Consider the following 23,014-nt stretch of genomic DNA (forward strand, 5'->3'; position numbering starts at 1 on the left):
TGTAAGAATGGCTTTCTCCTTATTCTTCAGTTTTTACATTGGAGTAAAGAAATACGAGGTTAACCGATACTCTGGCAATCAGTAAATTATCGGTAGTGAGGTTATTGAGTTTGCCGTTGGTATAAAAAATGTTTGTCTAGCCAATCGATATTTACCTTTTTTATTGATTAACTTAAAGTTAATTTAAAAAAAAGAAAATTTTAATAGATTTATAAAGTTTGTTATAATCTTGGGCTTTTTGTTTCAAAATACTTCACTGATTTACCAAGAAATAAAGAGAATAACGAACTATTTGTTAAAATCACAAAGCACAACAGGAAAAATCAGCAATTTTTTACAACCTTTTATTTAATGTGTTGTTTGTTTGTTGTCTCGGTATCTTGTGATTGATTTTTCACTTTCAGACTTTACTTCCGTTCAGGCAAGCTAGAGCTCTAAAACTTTTAGCGTTTCTGCAGTTAATAACAAATATGGTAAAATTGCTGACGACACTGGAGGGCTGGTAGCCTCTTTCAACTTTTTATCTCGAAAAAAGATTTTTAGAAACTTACTTTAGAAAGGTACTTTTTAGGAAAAACTAATAGCATTATGTTGTTTTCTTCCACCGTTCAATATTTCTAAAGTTATAAACCATCTTCCACCGTTCAATATTCCTAAAGTTATAAACCATCTTCCACCGTTCAATATTTCTAAAGTTATAAACCATCTTCCACCGTTCAATATTTCTAAAGTTATGAACCATCTTCCACCGTTCAATATTTCTAAAGTTATAAACCATCTTCCACCGTTCAATATTTCTAAAGTTATAAACCATCTTCCACCGTTCAATATTTCTAAAGTTATAAACCATTCCTAAAGTTATGAACCATTTCTAAAGTTTAGTAACCATTTTAGTATTTGCTATAAAGTTTATTACAATTTTCTCCGTTGGAATGCGCAACCCAGTTACATTAAAAACGCATTATTTTTAATTTAGCAGTTGAACAAAAACAATTGAGCGGGATGGGGTAATATGGATAGAATTTTAAATATATTTTTTTATATAAGTTTTTTTCTAAGTTAATAACCACCGTAAAAACTTTTGTTATTTTTCTTTACATTCAGGGTGTATGCAATAACTTCACAATGAGTAGAATATAAATATAGTTTCAATAGCTAACTTGCTAATTCATTTTTAACAACACCTTTCATATATCCATATTACGCCACTGGTGGGGTAATACATATAATTATAATATGTTTGATACATATATCACACTTATTGCTTTTCGTGAATTTAAAAGGTCATACTATTGCTTTATGACTAGGAGTTTTCTTTTTTTTAATGATACAGTCTTCTTTTTAGTTTTATTCTTCTCTTTTTCTTGCAACCTTGCGACAACATCTTGAGCTGTTAAAATTTTGCTCTTTTTGGCCAGAAGGCTTTGATACATAATATACTCCGCTTCCTTATCAAGCTGTATGGCAGTCATTAATTTGCTATGATTGTATGTACCAATAGTCTTGCATTGATACTTTACTTTAGGCATGATAATATATTTCAGTCATATTATTTATCTAAATATTATAAAATTAACTTTAAAGATTGATTTTAAAGTAAAACATGATAATAAAACAAATAAAATTTATTTTATTAAATTAATTTTACATGTTGTTATATCGTGGTCCAACTAATAAATTTACATCATTATTCTTGAATAAGTAATCTTACTGAAGTCTGCAGGCAAAAGTTTTGAAACGTAATGTTTTTTATATTTTTTTCAAAATAGAATGTTTTTACATTTTAACTATTTATTTAAATCAAATATAAACATTGTTAATGCAAAAAAAAAGAAGCTAATTATGTGTATAAACTGTTGGTAATTTTCAGGTTTTAGCATTATGTATAGATAACTTACTCCATGCGTACTATTGAATATATCCATATTACCCTTACAATCCATGTCACCTCACCCTACCCTACATTGTATGACAAAATATGCGAGATACGCCCAAAATATGCTAAATTTTCACTCAACTAAATAAAATTGAAAAAAAAAAAAAAATTTTTACAGAGCTATTTTTACTCGACTACACGAAATGAATGTTAAAATTTTTTGTAGCACAGCTTTTGCTCAATTACATAAAACCTAAGCTTTATGCTGATGATATAGTGCAACCGTGGTTAAAGTAGTGGCTAAAGTAATTCTGTGGTTATAAAAATCTTAATGATAAACACTGATTTATCAAATATTCTTTTTTAAGTAATCATGGTTATACTTTTGAACTTTACAAACTCTGTTGTAATCATAACCGTATCAAGTTTTACTTTTCTAATCGTGTTGTATGTTTTTGTGACATTTTTATTGTATTTTACGTCTGAGTTAAACAGACTGAAATATCACATAAATTAAAAATTAGTACTTAACTTTTATATATTAAATATTTAAAATATTGAGCTTATTATATAGTAATTAAGTGAGAAACGATCTTCGTTTGAGATAATCCTTTTTTGTTGTTTTCGTTTGCTTGAGAATTTTATTTAACTTTCGCTGCACCAGGCAACGTTTGCATAATTAAGGTAGCAACTAATAAGAGAAAAGTACAGGTTTTTCAAACAAGATTTAATAGCTGCTTAACTTTGTACATTATACCAATGTTTTATTGATATTTTATTTTCACATCACTTATATCGACCCTTCAGGTTACATTTTCATCCAGTACCACACCTTAAAACTTTATCTAGCTCTCTTTTTATAAATTTGTTTTGTATAAAAAAGGTCCGGAAGTTTTAAAAGAATATCTGTTTCTTTATGAAGTGTATTTAGTTTTATTGGTATTTAAAAACAATTTATTCGATTTAAACAATTGGGTCCATCATAATAATTAATAATTCAAATGCTGTTGAGATAGAACGCCAGGTAATATCTATGACAGCCAAAACAATAGTTGCCTAAAAATTCGACTGCAACCTGTTTTTTTTGTTCTATATTAATTGCAAGTCAATCAGCTTAAGTCTGGATTTAAACTCTTTGACTGTAGACTATTGAGTCTACAGTCAAAGAGTTTAAATCTTTGGATAGAATAGTTTACCGTTCCGGTAAACTATTCTATCCAAAGACACCTCTGTTTGTAAGGAAGCGTTGTCTCCTTAAATAATTTTTAACTAACTCTGCTTTAACACGATGTTTATAGCCTCTAATATTGAATGCTGGACTTGGTGTATTGATTGAATGCATTTGTATATGGACTTTATTCATATTAATAGATTCAAAACCTTTATATAATCTATATTATTGGATAAGTCACCTCTTGGTCTTTGAACTTCTAAGTTGTTAAATCTAATATTTTAAGTCTTTGATTATATCCCAGATGTCTTAATTCTGGTATCAATTTAGTTGGTCTTTTTTGAACTTTTACAAGTTTTTTTATATCTTTTTTATAATAGAGATTCTAAGATCAAATCATCAAGTTCAATGTTTACTGTTTAAAAAAATATAAGCTATACACCCTTACTGAAATACAATTACGTCAGTAAATATCTCCTTTAAATATACAATAGCCACATTTATCAAGAAACTTTTTAAAATATTATACAAGAACATCAAAATTGTCTTATATCTTTATATTATATAACAGATTCTTGAACTTTGTTTTATGTACTAATACTTTCAAATAGGTTTTAATTAACAGTAAATAAATTTGTTCAGAAATGTTTTAAATTTACTTTGCCAGAATGAATTTTTTTTTGATACCAAGTAATTTCATTTTATTTATTTTGTGTATACATTTTTACTTTTTTATTAGAGTAATGAGAAAAAGGTAAGGGAAGACACATTGATTGAAATCTAATAAGGGTTTGGGTCAAGACTAAAACAAATCATCTATAAGTATGTTGTATAAAAACAATTTTACTAACTTCAAGAGACAAGCCTAAGTATCCTGGTTTTGAATTGTCCATTAAAAAAGAAGATATACTAAAACTACTAACTTATCGATTAACTAAATCAATAAAAAATACATTTTATTGAAATAACTGTAGGTTTTGTAAACTCAATAAAATTATTTTAGATTATTATGAAACTCGCTATTATATGAAAAGAGAATCAAATGCTTCTTGCAATGCTCGTCTGCAAGCAATCGATTCGGTGTAGCCACCAGCTCTTTCAGCAGGTTGCGCAGACCGAATATGTTTTAAATACCTAAATTAAAGATTAAAAATAAAGTACCTTATTTAAATTTCAAACTTAGGCAATCTTTGAATAAGAAAGCACTTTCTAGAAGTATCTTACCCAATTTTGATAATATCAGTTTCGTCTGGAGGAGTAGGTCCAAACCACTCAATAATTGGAGCCTTATATTCAAATAATGGAGCTTCTATTATAGGTTGACTCACTAGTTTTAAATTTTTCTAATAAACAAATGAAAGAACTCGTTATTCGTTTAAATATTTCTTCTTTTTATTTAAAAAAAAAAGTAAAATGCGTTACCTTTTTTTCGGAGAAAAAAAATGATTTTTTAGCCTCTTCCTCCTCTTTACGACGTTTGACGTTTACATGCCGTGCAATTACCTCTTCAGCAGGTGCATTAGCATAAATCTAAAAAACAACCATTTTGTACATAAATATTACATATATAAACATATATCTTATACTGCTGATTTAGGTGAGTAGTGAGACGTCATACTGAAATAGCCTGCTGCCGGGGGCTTCAGTACATACATCGACTGACAAATAGCCTAACTCGCAGTGGAGTGCTGCTACATCTACTGAGAATTTGGGATGGGGCAGCGATCTTTTCATCATTACTCTTTTTCTTTTCCTAAAAAAAGCCGTATAGATAAGCAAAACAAATGAGCATAAGCTCACGTAAATATGCTATAGTAGATATCAACTATTATCCATCTTAGTGAGACGATACTTGATCCTAGAACCTAATTGTTTAAGACTTTCTACATGCCAAATAATTTTGTAGATGCTGTTTAAAATACTCCAAATATTTTTGATAGAACGCAATTTTGGCAAGTTGGCAGGGTTACGTTTTATATACTTTTAGATATATTCTCAATTCTAAAGTGGTCATAAGTAAATTTTTTAACAACATTTCTGTAATCTAAATAGAATTCATACACACATTTTCTGATCTCTTCATGATTGAATTTATTTTTTAATTCATTTTTCTGTAAAAAAATAAAAAACACATAAAATATTTAAAAACTTAAATGAAAATCTTTAAACTACTCCTACAGGGTAAAAAAAAAATTAAAATTGTTATAGTAACGTTGAATAAAACAAAATTGTTATAATAAATTATAGTAAAATTAAGATAACGTTTTAAACTGTGAAACTATGGTTACTAAGTGAAACTGTGGTTACTAAGTGAAAGTTTTTCCATCTCAATGTGGATATCTTCCTTAATTTTGAGCTCATCGGTAGAGAAAACTATATAAAACACTATAATCAAAAAAAAAAAAAAAAAAATAAAGATTAGTAGAATTTGTGTAATATATTGTGGTTTCACTAATGTTTACAGCATAACAGCGGGGACATACAACAAAGGATTTTAAATTGTTGAGTAAGAGGCCGTTTGATGAAAGCATACTAATAAATTTGAAAGGTGTAAAGTGTAAGTCTTTAAAGCTATCTTTACAATATTTTTAAATATTAATTTCATTGATATTAAAAGAATTAAGAATTCATCCAATATAAGGAAATTTAAACTTTCAGAAGGTTTTAAAAGTGACATTTTTTCTTTATAACAGATAAGATTGTTAAGTGTAAGTTTTATGGCTTTGTCAATTAAGTTCAAGTTGGAAAGCTATTTTTTGAAGAGTTTGAACTGTTGATTTTAAACCAAATCCTATCAATCAGAGTTTAAATGAGTCGTAGCTAAGAACTGATATTAAAGAAGCTGTTAAAATCAGTTCTTGTATAAAAAAGCAAAATTGACTTCAGTTTTGACTTCGATGCCGAATTTGAAATTTGGTTTATCAACAACCTAGATTAAACTTGAAAATATTAATTGCAGAATTCCATTGAAGTTTCAGTTTCAAAATTTTGTTTTTTAAAAAACTTATCAATTAAAAAAATATATATAGATTATAAAATATGATAGATATAATTATATTTAAAAAGAGGTGTCTTATAGTGTCGATAACTGATAAGCAGGGATGCCGAATAACAAAAGGACTCAGACTTTAAAACTTGGGTGACTTACGATCTGCAATAAGAAAACGATTTACAAGGTTTAATGACTGATATGCGGTAGTGGTAAACGAGAAGTTTTGAGTTCAATCCCCACCACATCCTAGGCAGTAACGCGCTAAACTTGTTTCTCCACGTAGCGGCCTTGTTTATCAAAATTTGTGTTGACTGCAATGGCCCTCACAGCCTTGGGGACAGCAATAACATTATAATAAATAAAAAAAACTTGAAACTTATTGTTATTAAACGTGGAATTTCGAAAGTTAATTGTTCCTCTAACCTAAAATTCTAAACTTTTTCCCTATAAGTAGTCTACAAACTTCATTACATTTTTGGAACTCATGGATACCAAAAACCAGGAAGAAACTATCTTTTTGTGACTTTCAAATCTGGAGTGCTTTCTTGGACAATGCATCTCTGCTGAAAAATCTTCTTTAAACAATATTTAAAATCTTAACCATCACTTACTAAATCTTATTTCTCGCTTTCAAATAAGTAGGTGAAAATTTTGAACTTTTGAAATTGTGAACATTCTTCACAGTAAGGGTAAAACCTTATAAAATTGACATTCGAAACATTGAAATGAAACCAAACATAAACTGAAAAACTAAGGGAGTAAAGAAACATATTTGGGGAAAAAAAATTCTTGAAACTATGGGAGAGCAAAAAACAAAAGCAAATTAAAATGAGTGCAACAAACTGAACAAGAACAAAACACTGAGTTAATTAAAACAACTATAAGAATCATTTTAATTTTTCCATAATTTAGTTTTTTAAAAAATGTTTATGTAAATGTTGATGGCCAGCACAAACCATCAGATAAACTTGCCTTACTAAAACTGCCTTGCTAAATTTGTTTTGATTTAGATTTTGTCTGACAAAACTGTCAAAAAAAAACAACATCAAGACAACATTAAGATAGTACACACTTTAAATTTAAAGAGAATTTTTATTGAAAATTAATAAAAAATTTATTTGGGTCGGTAGACCTGCCCTTAACCTAATATTTTTAAACCCAGCTCAATAAGTTACTTTTCAGCAGGTTGTCATCTACCAGCATGCCATGCATCTTTACTGCTACATATTTTAGATAATTTTACAAATCAGTTTTGATCTTAGTAAATACTTTTATACATCAACGGATTCCGTAGCAACAATAAAAAAAAAACAAAAAAACTTACCAAGTCATTAATCAAATTTTCTTTTTCTTTACATTTTCTTTTCTCTGTGTCTAATTCTTCTTGAATAATTTTTTTTCTTTTATTTGCATAATCTTCTTTTTCATTTTGAAGAATAGCCAAATACATTGCCTCCTCCTGGTTCTATGATAGAAAAATGATATTATCAAAATTCATAAAAACAAATTTACCTTGATATTTTAGTCAAACTGGACTATTTCCTTTAATATTAAAGTTAAACCAGACAAATTTTTTTATATAACTAATTAATTCCCGACAAGGCTGCAAGCAACCACTATTAAGTTAGGAGTTACTAGAAAACAAAAATAGTCAACCGCTTTCTTGCTCTTTAGAGTTGTCATTCATTAATATAGGAATGTCCATAGTATTGCGAGTTACAATACTGTGGCATACATACTGCAAAAACACTATCGCAGTTTGGGATAGTTGTTTGCAGTAAACAAATTACAGGGTTCATGGCAGTTTTAGAAATCCATTTTCCTTGAGTTATCCCTGAGTATTCCCTGGTTTTCACCCATTTTCATTTAAAGTACTTTTTCCCTGAGTTTGGGTGGTGAAAAGTATATAATGTTCCTTGTTAATGTTGAAGGATATAATACTTTCACAACTGAATCCATGTTCACCTAATAATTTTATTAGAATTTTTTAAGGAGTTAAATACTTCTTCTTAATTAATAGATAGCAATCTGTTAAAGGAAGGTTTTTAAGTAATAAAAAGTAGTTTAATAAGGAAACGAAACCATAAAAGTCCAATAAATATAAAAAATATATTTTCAAAAATAACAACTTGTATCTATCATGTAATCTTATATAAAACTAAAAAACATTCCCTGAGTTTTCCCTGATTTTAAAGATTTTCAAAAAAAGTTCCCTGAATTTTCCAGGTATTCCCTGATTTTTCAGAATTTAAAAACTTTTTCCTGGTTTTCCAGGTTTTCCCTGAGTGCCATGAACCCTGAATTAAGAAACTCATTAAAATACCTACAAATTCTATATTTTGTCTCTTTGCACAGTGATCTTGTTTATCAATGTACATGTTTTACAATTATAGGGTTAAAAAAACAATGTAAAAAATTGAAAAAAAAAAAAAAAAAACAACCCCTATGTGCTCTGAAAAAGTAAACACAGTGAAAGCTTTTAAGTTTTTATATAAACTTTAAAAATCAATTTCAGCCATCACAGTCAGATAATCACAGCCATACAGTCAGATCAGGTTATCCTGCTACTGGTAACATGTAACCCAGTACAATCTGCTTCATTTCCTGCTGCCTTGTAGGATACACCTTTTTAGGCAAAGGCTAGGAGATGCCAACTCCCACTTAAAACACCCTCTGCCTTGGGGCTCTTGGTTGAGTAAAGGCTAGAGATGGTGTCTCTATAAAAATACTCATCTTAGGCAGATGTTAAATGCATCCGCCTACTGTCTTGTAGAAGGCCTCCTAGGTAAAGACTTTAGGGGTAAACAGATTCTGTTTACCCCTAAAGTCTTTACCTAGGAGGCCTACCTAGTCTTTATCTGTTGACCAGCCTCGCACCCCTTCCTTAATCTATTAAGCTGGCACAGATGTATTTTTAATACATTGCTTCCAGTGAAGGATGTTGAATGCTGGATCTTCTTAACTCAATGCATGGGTTTTGCTTGTGTCTCTGTTTTTATGATTAGGCAACTCATTCTATTATCTCCTGATGAGGGTACAGCTCTAAAACTCAGTTTAATGGTTCTGAGGCTGGCTGGTAGTCAGGTTTCCCGAACTCTGTGGTAGCTCTCAGAGAGGCTGATTCTATCAACAGCTGAAAAATATCAAAGTATTAACAGTGCCATGTTGCGCATGGGTGGTGTCCCTGTTTGTACTTTTGGTGTGCATTGCAAAGGCCACATTTGGAGCCCTTTGTTACGGCTTAGGGTTTATTAGTAATAATGAGGCAATTGCTTGGGCTATTAAACAGTGTTCTGAGTACTATCTATGCTTTGAGTCAAGTTCTTCAATCTAATTTAAAAATGAATAAAGTACCAAAAACTATAAAACACAAAAAACCATCATCGTCACTAAGTTCTCTAAACCTATCATTCACTAATATTCGTGGTCTTCGAAGTAACTTTTCTTCTATTGAGTCTTATTTCTTGCAAAGTTCACCAGACCTACTTGCTCTTTGTGAGACTAATTTGAGTTCGGCTGTTTCATCTTGTGATCTTAGTGTTGATGGTTATCTTCCTCTAATTCGTTAAGACTGCAATAGTCACATGCTTGGCCTCGAAATTTACATTCGTAAGAATTCACCCAATTGTTGTGAAACTAGGTTTGAATCCACAGACTATTCTTTCATGTGCTTTCGTTTAGCACCACTTCACTCTATTGCCTTTCTCTTTGTTCTATATCGCTCTCCTTCATCTCAAGACTGCACTCTTTTTGATGTTATTTCTGATCATATTGACCAAGCCCTTTCTCTTTATCCATCAGCTAATATAGTTGTTGTCGGTGACTTTAATGCTCACCACTCTGAATGGCTTGGCTCTAGTGTCAGTGACTCTGCAGGCATTAAAGCCCACAACTTTTGCCTTTCTCAATCCCTAACTCAAATAGTCAACTTTCCAACTCGCTTTCCTGACAACCCTAATCATTTACCTTCTCTACTTGACTTATGTCTTGTTTCTGATCCTAGTCAGTGCTCAGTTTCTCCACATTCACCCTTAGGTACTTCTGATCACAGTTTGATCTCTTTAAAACTAATATCTCATTCTTCTTCATCACCTGAATCCCCCTATTATCGAACCTCTTACAACTACAGTAAAGCTGACTGGGATTCTTTCCGTGATTTTCTTCGTGATGGCCCTTGGGTAGAAATCTTTCGTCTTCCTGTCGACAAATGTGCTTCTTACATAACTTCGTGGATGCAGGCTGGCATGGAATCTTTTATTCCTTCTCGACGATTCCAGGTCAAGCCTCACTCTCCTCCATGGTTTTCTTCACACTGTGCTGCTACGATTGCCAATCCAAACCGTTACTTCCATATTTATCAGCAAAACAATTCTCCAGAAAACAGAAGTCTGTTTATTACTGCTAGAAACAATTGTAAAAAGGTTTTGTCTAACGCCAAAGCCTGCTATTCTCAGGTCATGAAATCTCGTATTTCATCTAAAAAATTAGGCTCTCGTGACTTCTGGAGAATCTTTAATAATATCAATAATAAGGGTAAATCTATAATTCCACCTCTCTTGTATGGTTCAGACTTTGTCACCTCACCTAAAGACAAAGCTAAATTGTTTGATAAAAACTTTTCATCAGTATCATCTCTTGATTCCACTAGTTGCGTTCTACCTGATATTGCCAACAAACAGGTTGATCCATTGCTTGAAATTTATATCACTCCAGCATCTGTATCTAAAGTGATTTCCTGCTTAGACTCTTCTACAGCTTGTTGCCCGGACAACATACCTGTTATTTTCTTGCAGAAGTGTTCTCCGGAGCAGTTGTCTATACTCTCAAAACTATTCAACAAGTGCTTATCAGAGTCTTGTTTTCCAGCCTGCTGAAAGCGGCATCTGTTATCCCTAACTTCAAAAATTCTGGAGAGTGATCTGATTCGTCTAACTACCGTCTCATAAGTCTTCTTCCTATCATAAGCAAGGTTTTTGAATCTTTAATTAACAAACACTTAATTTCTCATCTTGAATCTAATAACTTACTTTCTGACCATCAATATGGATTTCGATCTTCTCGTTCTACAGCTGATTTGCTAACAGTAATAACTGACAGGTTTTATTGTGCATTAGATGAAGGTGGAGAGGTTAAGGCCACCGCTCTTGACATTTCAAAAGCGTTTGATAAAGTTTGGCATGCTGGTCTTCTCCATAAGCTTTCTTCTTATGGTGTATCCGGCATTACCTTTAAGATCATTGAATCTTTCCTTTCCAACCGTAGCATAAAAGTTGTCCTTGATGGACAACACTGTTCCTAAGTGCTCTAAAAAGGCTTATTCGTCTAGTTTTTTTCTTTAAACATCAGCTCTTTGGAATTTGTTTCCTTCATCTTGCTTTCCTGACTTATATAATTTGCAATCTTTCAAGTCGTTTGTCAATCGTTATATTGCTCTACAATCTTCATCTTTTCTCTTTCAGTAACTTCGAACTTTAATTAGTGGCTGCTTGCAGCCTTGTTGGAAGCGAAGATGTAAAAAAAAAAAATCTGGCTTTTTTAATCTCTCTCATATCAACTGTGCTTTGTGACCAGGTCCAACTAGGTTAGGGGGCATCCATAGAGTATGTACCCAGTAAAATCACTGATTTAAAAAAAAAAGAAAATATAGCAATCATTTTATCATCGCATGAACCTATCAGAATATATCATGAACATATTAGTTGCAATTCATAACATATCAGTTACAATTCATTAAAATCTTCATGAAAGATGCCAAGAGGGCCACCTCTCGGCCTTGGGAGGTGAAACTTGACGTGTGATAAGTGTTTGCAAGATATTTTTCAGCAATAAACTCTTCAAATAATTCAAAAGATTTATTGTTCAAACCAAATAAAAGTTGATGGTAGTATGGTGATAAATCATAAAATTAAACTAATCTCTATACTCTAAACTTATTACTTAAACTGACTCAGATATTGACACAATTTTTAGTAACATATTTTTTGGGCCTAAAAAATGTTGTAATTTACTTGCTACTGCCCACATTCCTAATCTCTCAATGATATATCTTGAATCTATAACAGTGATTACCAACTAACGGCACCATTCTTTTAATTTAAAATATTTTAATTTTAGTTGAAAGCCTTTTAGTTAACATCATTTTTCTGTTAAGTAATATTTCTATTGAGTGTAAAATTAGTCCTATTAACTATGTTTTGGCTCTATATAACATACTCTACTTACTATATCTTAAGGGTTTACCTTCCACAATAACCACATATTATGGATTCACCCTCTATAACCAACTGCATATTATGGCTTTAACCTCCATAATTAACTATAATATGATATTACTATAACTAACTTTTTAGGCAAAGTGCAAAAATACATTGTAAACGTAGCTAGACACAGTCATTTTTTTCTCACAAATTTTGTAATGAAAACATGTTGACATAGCATAACTTTCTCCAGGTTTAATGTTTTTTGATAATTGATATGTATAACTTTGTTTTTATTTATATTTAGAACCTGATGATTTATAGTTTTTTTTTTCTATAGTCTTCTGTCAACAAATTTCTTTAACATTCTTTATTAATTCTTAGTAACTCTAATTGATGCTACAAATGCAATTTTTGACTCCTGTTTTAAAAAATAATTTCAAAAATATATTTGGTGAGTCAAGATAGCAAATAACATTTTATCAGGGATGCTTTACCTTAGCTTTTTTGGTTGGCAAATCAAGACCTCAGGGTTTTAATTTAGTAAAACTTAATGATGAACCTGTTGCTTGCAGAAAGAAACTCATTAAAACATTCATTTTGTTGCAAAAAATTATTAAAAACATCACCAACTGCAAAGAACAATATTACTAATACACAAAACAACGGAACAATAACAAAGTAACACTAAAAACAATTTTAAAACAAAAAAATTCAAAAGGAATAAATGACCTACAAGTTTTGATTGGTTCTTCTTTATTAATCTTTCATTTTCTTTTTTGTACAACTCAATTTTTTTCTTCGTTTCCTCTACACTGATTTTGTTAACAATATTAAAGACTAAAAGCAAGAAATTTAAAAATCTTATTAATATATTATATATACAGTACTGTGAATACTATGTTTTAGACCACTTGTATAATTAGACATTTTTACAATTTTTTTTCTATGTAATTTTTTTGAAGCATACTTAAGGTTAAAAATATATAAAAGAAGTTGAAAGAATATATTATTTTGAATAAATAAACAAAATTGATGAGGGAACATAAGGGATTTGTTTTGTTTATTTATTAAAACAACGTGTCATAATAACTACATTAAAAAAAAGGATATTCGAAGACTGCTGTTACAAAAATCATTAAAAAGTTTATTGAAACTGGCTCCCTTAAAGATAGAAAGAAAAGTGGTAGACCTCCTAAGCTAACAAAAGATGACAATAAATATTTAAAAACCCTTTTTTAATAAATAGAAAAAAAAGCATCAACCAAGTTGGCAAAAGACATTAACACAGCAACTGGGGAAAATGTCAGCTCTTCTTGTATTCAACGACACCTACTCAAATTAGATTTAAGAGGGTGTGTTGCAATTCGAAAACCATTATTACGGTGTGGCAATAAAGCAAAACAACTTAAATATACAAAACAATACAAAGATTGAGCCCAGGAAATGTTTAATCGGTTTCTGTACACCGATGAGTCCAAAATCGAAATTTTTGGAACGAAAAGACGCCAATACGTTTGAAGAAGAATTGGAGAAGCCTATCAGCCTGAGTGTTTAAACCCTACTATTAAACACGGAGCTGACTCTTTACAAGTTTGGGGCTGTTTATCTTTAGCTGGGGTAGGTGATTTGATCAAAATAGGGGGGGGGGTACTCACCCAGGAATGTTAAGTGGATATCATAAGGCACCATGCTGTATCATCTGGAATGAGACTAATAGGTCATAATTTTATTCTGCAGCAGGACAATGACCCAAACCATAGTTCCCGAGCGGCAAAAAATTATTTAATCGAAATGGCAGATGAAGGAGTACTTAAATTAATGACCTGGCCTCCCCAGAGTCCAGATTTGAATATAGTTGAGCATATTTGGGATTACCTGGACAGAAAAAAGGTTGAACATGCTACCCGAAATGCTGAAGAATGTTTTGAAGTACTTCAAAGAGAATGGCACAACATACCCTAGGATTTTATAACTAACTTGTATGAATCTATTCCCCGGCGAACATCGGCTGTGATTAAGGCAAAAGAGGACATAGTAGATATTAAGAGTTTTTTATGAAGTATGACATTAAAAAGTTTGTCATTGTTCCATATTTTGTGTTCTATATATATATATATATATAGAACACAAAATATGGAACAATAAGGGTTCTATATATATATATATATATATATATATATATATATATATATATATATATATATATATATATATATATATATATATATATATATATATATATAGAACCCTTAGATGTTGTCCGAAAGTTTTTTCCATATTTTGTTGACAAAAAGTAAAAATTAAAATGCAAGACCGGAATTTTTTTTTTTAATAATGATAGACTGCCTGCCCCAACCAAACCCTCAGTCGATGTAGCAGCACTCCCTTGCGGGTCAGGCTATTTGTCAGTCGATGTAGCAGCACTCCCTTGCGAGTCAGGCTATTTGTCAGTCGATGTAGCAGCACTCCCTTGCGAGTCAGGCTATAAGATAGTCGATGTAGCAACACTCCCTTGCGAGTCAGGCTATAAGATAGTCGATGTAGCAACACTCCGCGCATGATTTACAGTAAAAAAAATAAAAATAAAAACATTTTATTAAAAAAAATAAAAATAAAAACATTTTATTAAAAAAAATAAAAATAAAAACATTTTATTAAAAAAAATAAAAATAAAAACATTGTTTATATTTTTAAAAACATTCAGAATGTTTTTAAAAACATTCTGGTCAATTAAATTTGCGTTTTAGTGGTTTTTTTATATAACAATTAATTTGTAATTAAATTAATGGTTTTGACTTTCGTCCAACACGGAAATGTTGGACGAAAGTCAAAAGTAATTAAAAGTGACGTATGTGTTGGCGTAAGAATCACTTTTTTCCTTCCGCTCTTTCTAAAGCCAACAAACTATAGATCTATATATATATATATATATATATATATATATATATATATATATATATATATATATATATATATATATATATATATATATATATATATATATATATATATATATATATATATATATATAGATAGATTGTAGTATTTAGGAGTACGGAAAGAAAAAAAAGATTCTTATGCAAACAAATACATCACTTTTAATTACTTTTGACTTTCGTCCAACATTTGCATGTTGTCAGAAAGTTAAAATCGTTAAATTAATTACAAATTAAACAATTTTTAAAAAAACTGCAATAACGCAAATTTAATTGACCAGAATGTTTTTAAAACATTCTGAATGTTTTTAAAACAATGTTTTTATTCTTATTTTTTTTTATAAAATGTTTTTATTTTTATTTTTTGTAAATCATACACGGAGTGTTGTTACATCGACTATCTTAAAGCCTGACTCGGAACAAAGTGCTGCTATATCGACTGACAAATAGCCTGACTCGCAACCGAGTGCTGCTACATTGACTGACAAATAGCCTAACTAGCAACGGAGTATTGCTACATCGACTACCTTATAGCCTGACTCCCAAGGGAGAGCTGCTTCATCGACTGAGGGTTTGGTTGGGGCAGGCAGTCTATTAAGTAATAAAAAAAAATTGCGGTGATATATATATATATATATATATATATATATATATATATATATATATATATATATATATATATATATATATCACTACTCATTAATATATATTATATATAAAAATATATATAACATAAATGATATATATATATATATATTTATATATATATATATATATATATATATATTAGGGTGCATCCAACGCCCCATACATTCAAAAATTGATCTGTCCCTATTCTTAAAACTTTCTATTGGTTCTCACAAGACACCCTGTTAAATTTTTTCAAAATTGAATGAGATTAAGGGGGGCCACCTCAAGTCTGAAACTTGCAACAAGACCCTAAACAGAAGGAAAAAAAGTTTTTCAAAAGTATGACATGTTGGGTCTCAAAAGAAGCAAAAATTTATAAAAATTTCAAAAATAACAAAATTTTACACAAGAATTATTATTCTAAGTTTTATTGCATAAAAATTATTATTTTTTAACAAAAAATTAAAAAAAACCTTTTTTTTCATGTTTTTGTCAAAAAAATTTTTCAAGGTATTTTTAACATAAAAATGATAACTATTTTTGAAATTTTTATAAAGTTTCGCTTCTTTTGAGACCCAACATGACATACTTTTGAAAAACTTTTTTTCCTTCTGTTTAGGGTCTTGTTGCAAGTTTCAGACTTGAGGTGGCCCCCCTAAATCTCATTCAATTTTGAAAAAATTTAACAGGGTGTCTTGTGAGAACCAATAGAAAGTTTTAAGAATAGGGACAGATCAATTTTTGAATGTATGGGGCGTTGGATGCACCCTATATATATATATATATATATATATATATATATATATATATATATATATATATATATATATATATATAATATATATATATATATATATATATATATAAATATATATATATATATATATATATATATATATATATATATATATATAAATATATATATATATAAATTAACTCATTGATATATTTTATACATATATAAATATATATAACATAAATAATATGTATATATAAAAATCAACATATTAATATATGATATATTACAATAAACTATTATTTTAAAATTAACAAATTTAGTTTTATTAACTTTTACATTAAATTAATTCAAAATTAAATAACATTTTATTTTTTTAGTTTATTACATTCAAACCTACTACAGTGGAAGAGGCAACTCTTTTTTTTAGTATTACATTCAAACCTGCTATAATCAAAGAACTTTATATGCAACTCTCTCAAACATATACCAACCATGTCAAAAAAGGCAGAAAAAATTTATTAAGTAGCCTAACACTCCTTCTTCCTATATTAGGCTGGCAAGTAAGTACACTATGTTACATCATTTCCTGCAAAGACAATTACTCTACTGATGGCATTTTGCATATATCTCCATGATAGTTGCTATGGAACTTTTACTGTTATCTCCAAAAGAGGGTACAACTTTAAAACTCAATATAATGGTTCTGAGGTCAGGTGGTAGTAAGGTTTCTGAAACTCTGTGGCAACTCTTCAGACTTACTTGCTTTTTGTAAGAATAATTTGAATTTAGCCATTTTATCTTCAGACCTCAGTGTTGGTGGCATTAATAACTTGATTTGCAAAAATTTTTAGTTAGTTTTTAAAGTCTTCATTTTCTTTGTTAGTTTTTAAAGTCTTCAGTTTCTTTCTCTTTAACAATACTTCTCAATAAATCTTTTGTATTTTAATAAACGTTATTCTTTGTTCTCTTGCAACTCCTAACTTAAATAGTAGTTGCTTGCTTTGCATTGCAACTATTTATTATTATTTGCAACTTTGTTGGAATTAGTTTGGAAAAAAAGCTTGCATTGATTCTGTGCACAAACAAAAATAGTTGTAAAAATTGATCATTTTACCAATATAAAATATTAAACTTCATTAATATAAATTTAGTTTAACTAATATATATTATTTAATGTTACTAATATAAATTATTTATAAATTCATATTTTTAAACACATAAAACAAAGTTTTATATAAATGTACAGACTTATTACACTTAAACCATTATATTTAAACTTTCTTTCACTTTTCTTCATTATTTTTAGGAAATCTTAATGCAGTTACACTGTAAAAAACCTTGTGTCTAAAACCAACACTTATTCTTTTGTTGCTTTCATTTAACACAAGTTAATGTTAAAATTTATTAACATCGTTCTAAAGTGGATGTGTTGAATGCAAATTCTACTTTTTTGCTGACACAAGATATGCGCTAAAAATTTTTCAAAAAACACATGCATTAAAACTAAAAAAAATTGAAGTTTTAAAAAGTAGCTATTTTAAATTAAAATTTTGAATAACTTGAAAATTGTGTATATTTTTAAGTTTTTTGTTTGCATTTTTTACTTGTAACATTTTTATTAATATATACATCTTGATACGATTGTATAAACAATGGGTTACTTTTCTGTATTTTGTGAGTCAATCTCAGAATCATAAAAGACTGTAAGAGATCTTTTAAAACATTTTCGTTATCGCCAAGGTATTTCTATTACACAAAATTGTAAAATTCCTTGCAGACAAGGTGGTTGTTGCAGAACATATGACTGTGTCCATGCCCTTAAAAATCATTTATATAGAAAGCATCCAAGTGGTCCGTATATGGAATATGAAAGTATAAACATTTATCCTGTGGAAAGCAATGATGAGCTAATAGATCAGCAAGGTATTTATACAGCAGCACATATTGATAAAGATAACAGTAGTAATATTTTTTCAAGGGCATTATATGTGGAAAATAAAAAAGAAATGATTTTAGATGTTTTAATGACTCTTAGATGTCGTAAAACAAGTGAAGTTGTAATTCAGTATGCAGGAAAAAAGTATTCAAAATATTTTATCCACAGTAATTGAAAGAGTACAAAAAACAATACTCGATAATGAAACTAACGCTAGCAGAGTAAATGATGTTCTAAATGACATTGAATGAGTATGTAAAATGTAGTTTAATTACATCTCGTTACTTGCTAAGAAAATACTTACAACAAAAAGGAATGGTTGCACCTATTGAAATAACCAATGGGTTCAGATCTGAGATGCATCATAAAGCTTATTAAAAATATAAATTATGTAAATAAAAATATGCAATATATTCCTATGCTAGAAACCATTTCTATGCTGCTTTCAAAGTACACCGTTGATAAAATAGATAGTAACATTAAATAAACGTGTTATAGTGATGCAGAACAATATAAGAATCTCCCTTTATATCAAAAACATCCAAATGTTCTTCAGCTTCAAATATACTGTGATGATTTTGAAATAGTAAACTCTTTTAGGTTCAAAAACTAAAGCTCACAAAATTGTATATAAAAAGAAATTACGTTAGTATATTTGGTGCAGTAGTTATGTGGTCTGGAGACAACCTTGTATTGCACCATATTTTTGGATTTAGTTCAAATGTTAATGCTAATAAGAGCTGCAATTAACTGCTATACAACAAAAGAACAAATACAACACTTTTTATGAAGACGATCTAGACTTAAGAACTAAAGAATGTCATATTGCTGATTGTCAAGTACTTTTTGGTGATACTGAATATTTTAAATTGTCTGGTGTATATAAACAAAATCCCTTGTCAAGTATTTTTCTGTTCCTGATAACATTTGCCTAGATTCAATGCATACTTACATTCAATGCAATACTTGAGGTTTGTTTACAGTATGAATTAAAAATAGTTATTCATCACTTATTACTAATTGATTATCTGTTGACTGTTAAGGAATTCAATGGCCGTCTGCAAACTTTTAAATTTGGCATTGATTGAAAAAAAACAGGCCTTTGCCAATAAAACGTGAAAAACAAGTTTCTAAAAACAAAAAGTTAGGTATAATGCAAAGTTGGTGTTCAGAAAGATTTTTTGTTTGTTGCTTGGCAATGTTGTAGAAACTGATAACCAGTATTTTCATTTAATTCATTTATTATTGGAAATATGTGGAATAATCTTTGCTCCAATATTGATGGTTCATTTAATTTATTTAACAGAGATGATTACCGTTCATCACAAGTTGTTTACAGAAATACTTTCTGGACATACTGTTATTCTAAAACAACATTTTTTTGTTCCCTATCCTACCAAAATTTTACAACTGGGACCTTCACCAAGTTATTGGTGTATGCGATTTGAGAGTAATCATGCAAAGGAGCAATGTCACATTTTGCACAACTTTAAAAATGTTTGCAAAAGTATTACATGACGTCAGCAAAGACAATTACATCTTGATTTGTCAAATTTTGATTATTGTCAAATTTATTTTGATCATTGTCAAATTATTAGCTTATTATCAAATTTATTTTGATTATTGTCAAATTATACTCAACGTAGATGTAGGTCCTGGTCTTGAAATTATGTCTGCTTGCTTACCGTTACCAATGTCTGTTTTTAGTGAAATTACACTATATGAAGAGTGTTTTTGTGCAAATTATGCAATCAAAGATGATGTAAAATACATGCCAGACTTAATTGTAGTTTTAGGGTTGACCAAACTTTGTCTCCCAAAATTTGGAAAGATTGTAATTGTATCGCAATTTGGAAAGATCTACTTTTTTTGTTTTGTTTGTAATTCACCTCCCCAAGGCCAAGAAGGCCCCTACAGATGAATAGACTACTTGAGGTTATAACCCTCTCTTAACTCTATAATTCTAAAACACGAACCTTGACGAACAAGGCTGCTGTGTGGAGAAACAAGTTGAGCGTGGTACTACCGGGGACGTGGTGGAAATCGAACTTGGAACTTCTCGCTTATGAAGTGAGCGCTCTACCACTACACCACTGCCACATAACTTGTCTGTGAAAATGAATCCACACTTATAGTTAAAAAATTTTCAACCATACATAATGATGCTTATATTGCTGGGTATAATGTATGTAAATCATCTAAATATACAGCTGTTAAAATAAACAATTTATTTGATTCTCATGTACTGTCATTGTCAACTGGCTTCAGAAAGTATTCTGAAGAAAGTTTTGTTATAACAAGACATGAATATTTTAACCTGGATATATTAACACAACTTTTTTTTTGTTATTGTGATATTGTGTTATTGCAATAATGTGTTATTATATATACTGTGTTCCTTTATATTTTAGATAATATAATAAAAACCTTACTACTAAATTACTTGTATTAGTCTTGATCGGGTGTACAACAATTTTATTATATTATCTTATTAACGCAATGGATCATAAAATATTCTAAAAAACTCTTCAAGATAAACCCTCAGAAGAAGAATATCTATATTAGAAAAGAATGCTACAAACATATATCTTAAAAGCTAAATTATTAGATGCAGATAAATTAGATGTTTTATTTGTTCTATGTGGTGCTAAATCTTTCCCACTAACTGAGAATCAATTGAACTTTGAAGATGCGCTAACTATTTTAGACAATAAATTTTCAAAAAAAACTACACCTATAATGGTGCATCACAAGCTAAGATCAACAAAACAACTTGAATCTGAGTCTGTCGACCAATTCATGGAAAAATTACTATAAAACCATTAACCTTAAATGAACATAATAAAATGTTAATTAGTGTAGCATTTGTAGCTGGTCTTTTATCTCCGATGATTTTTCAATGCCTTTTAGAATCACCTAATCACTCACTAGAAAAACTTTTACTTACAGCAACAATTATGGAACTAGCAATCAAAGACACTAAAACTTTTTCCCTACCTGAACAACGTCCTATTTTTGTGGCTACAAAACATTCTTGTATTTGGTGAGGGGGTCAACAACATGACAGGTCTCAATGCAATGCCCGTAACTCAACTTGCAATACCTGTGGAAGTAAAGGAAACTGGGCAGCTGCCTGCTTAAGTAACAAACTAACTCAAAATAACAGCATAAAACCAAAATATCCAAATAAAACACCTATAAAAGGTGCGACAACAAACTACGAATGTAATAATGACATCAACCAAGATAACATCCCACATATGGCCACAATCTAAATTTTATGCCTGAGAACAATCTTAACTTTAACACAAATGTCAGTAAATCAATCTGTCTTGCAGATAATTCACACGCACAAATTTTTGGCCAATATGACAGTACCTTAATAATAGGAAACCACATCCCAACTCAATCCAATTGCAACACCTTCACAACGACACAATCTGAATATGGACTTTATTAATAGTGAAATTACTCTGCTTTTAAACAATGTTATTCACATCAGTCAAAGCCCCAGGAGAGCCCAATACTTTGTCACAAACCTATCAAAAAAACCTTGTCTAGTTATTGACTTCTCCAACACCATAAATATACATACTCCTCTGGATTCTTACTCATGTCCTTGAATAGATGACCTACTAAATAAGGTAGCTATAAACAGCATATTCAGTAAAATAGACCTAAAAAATACTTACCACCAAATCCCACTAAAAAAGAAAGATTATTCATTGACTGCCCTCTAAGCTAATAAAAAGTTGTATGAATTAAAAAACTCCCATTTGGATGCACAAATGCAGTAGCCATCTTTCAACACATCATGGATGATTTTGTCTCAAAATACAAACTAAAAAAACCTACCTTTATCTAGATGACGCTATTATATGTGGATCTAATCAAATAAAACACGAAAAAAATCTCTCAGCATTTAAAATAGCAGCAAACAATTTTGGAATGAAAATGAACAATGAAAAGTATAAGTTTTCTCAAACATTACTTTGTTTTCTTGGACACCTAACACAAAACAGAACTCTGAAACCAGATCCAGAAAGGTTCCAGGCCTTACAAAATTATCCTACTCCAACTAACATTGAACAATTAAACAGCTTGATAGGCTTCTTTGCATACTATGTTAAATGGATCCCTAACTGCTTCAACCTAACTATCATCTTAACTAATTCTCGAGATTCAATAAGCAAAAATATCCCTCTTTCAGAAGAAGCTTTCTCTGTCGTTAAACAACTAAAAGACCAACTAACCACCACATCTTTAGTGACACCTTACCCAAATACTCCACTTAAAATCAAATTTCCAAAAAAAAAGTAACAAACTTACAGGATGGCGCTTAGAACTATCTGAATATCAGTTCAATATTTCATATAGATCTGGACCAGAAAATATTGCAGCAGATGCACTCTTTAGATGTCTTGCCATAAATACCTATCTTAGTACACTACAACAACTACATATCAAACTATGCCACCCAGGAGTAACACAATTGAGCCAATACTATAAGACACGGAATTTACCCTACACTATC

General features: G+C 29.9%; 1 protein-coding gene across 1 annotated transcript in view; it reads right to left on the bottom strand.

Moving 5' to 3' along the window:
- Positions 1–3,954: 3,954 nt before the first annotated feature.
- Positions 3,955–23,014, bottom strand: part of LOC100211005 (CDK-activating kinase assembly factor MAT1) — a 30,983-nt gene continuing 11,923 nt past the window's right edge. The window contains exons 4-8 of the mRNA XM_065806302.1: positions 12,973–13,076; positions 7,364–7,504; positions 4,470–4,577; positions 4,272–4,390; positions 3,955–4,181 (exon numbers count right to left, since the gene is read on the bottom strand). Of these exons, the coding sequence (XP_065662374.1) occupies positions 4,070–4,181; positions 4,272–4,390; positions 4,470–4,577; positions 7,364–7,504; positions 12,973–13,076 (584 nt within the window). The 3' untranslated portion in view covers positions 3,955–4,069. The remainder of the gene's footprint in view (positions 4,182–4,271; positions 4,391–4,469; positions 4,578–7,363; positions 7,505–12,972; positions 13,077–23,014) is intronic.

This window comes from Hydra vulgaris, chromosome 09 (assembly GCF_038396675.1).
Source record: "Hydra vulgaris chromosome 09, alternate assembly HydraT2T_AEP".
NCBI lineage: Eukaryota > Metazoa > Cnidaria > Hydrozoa > Anthoathecata > Hydridae > Hydra > Hydra vulgaris.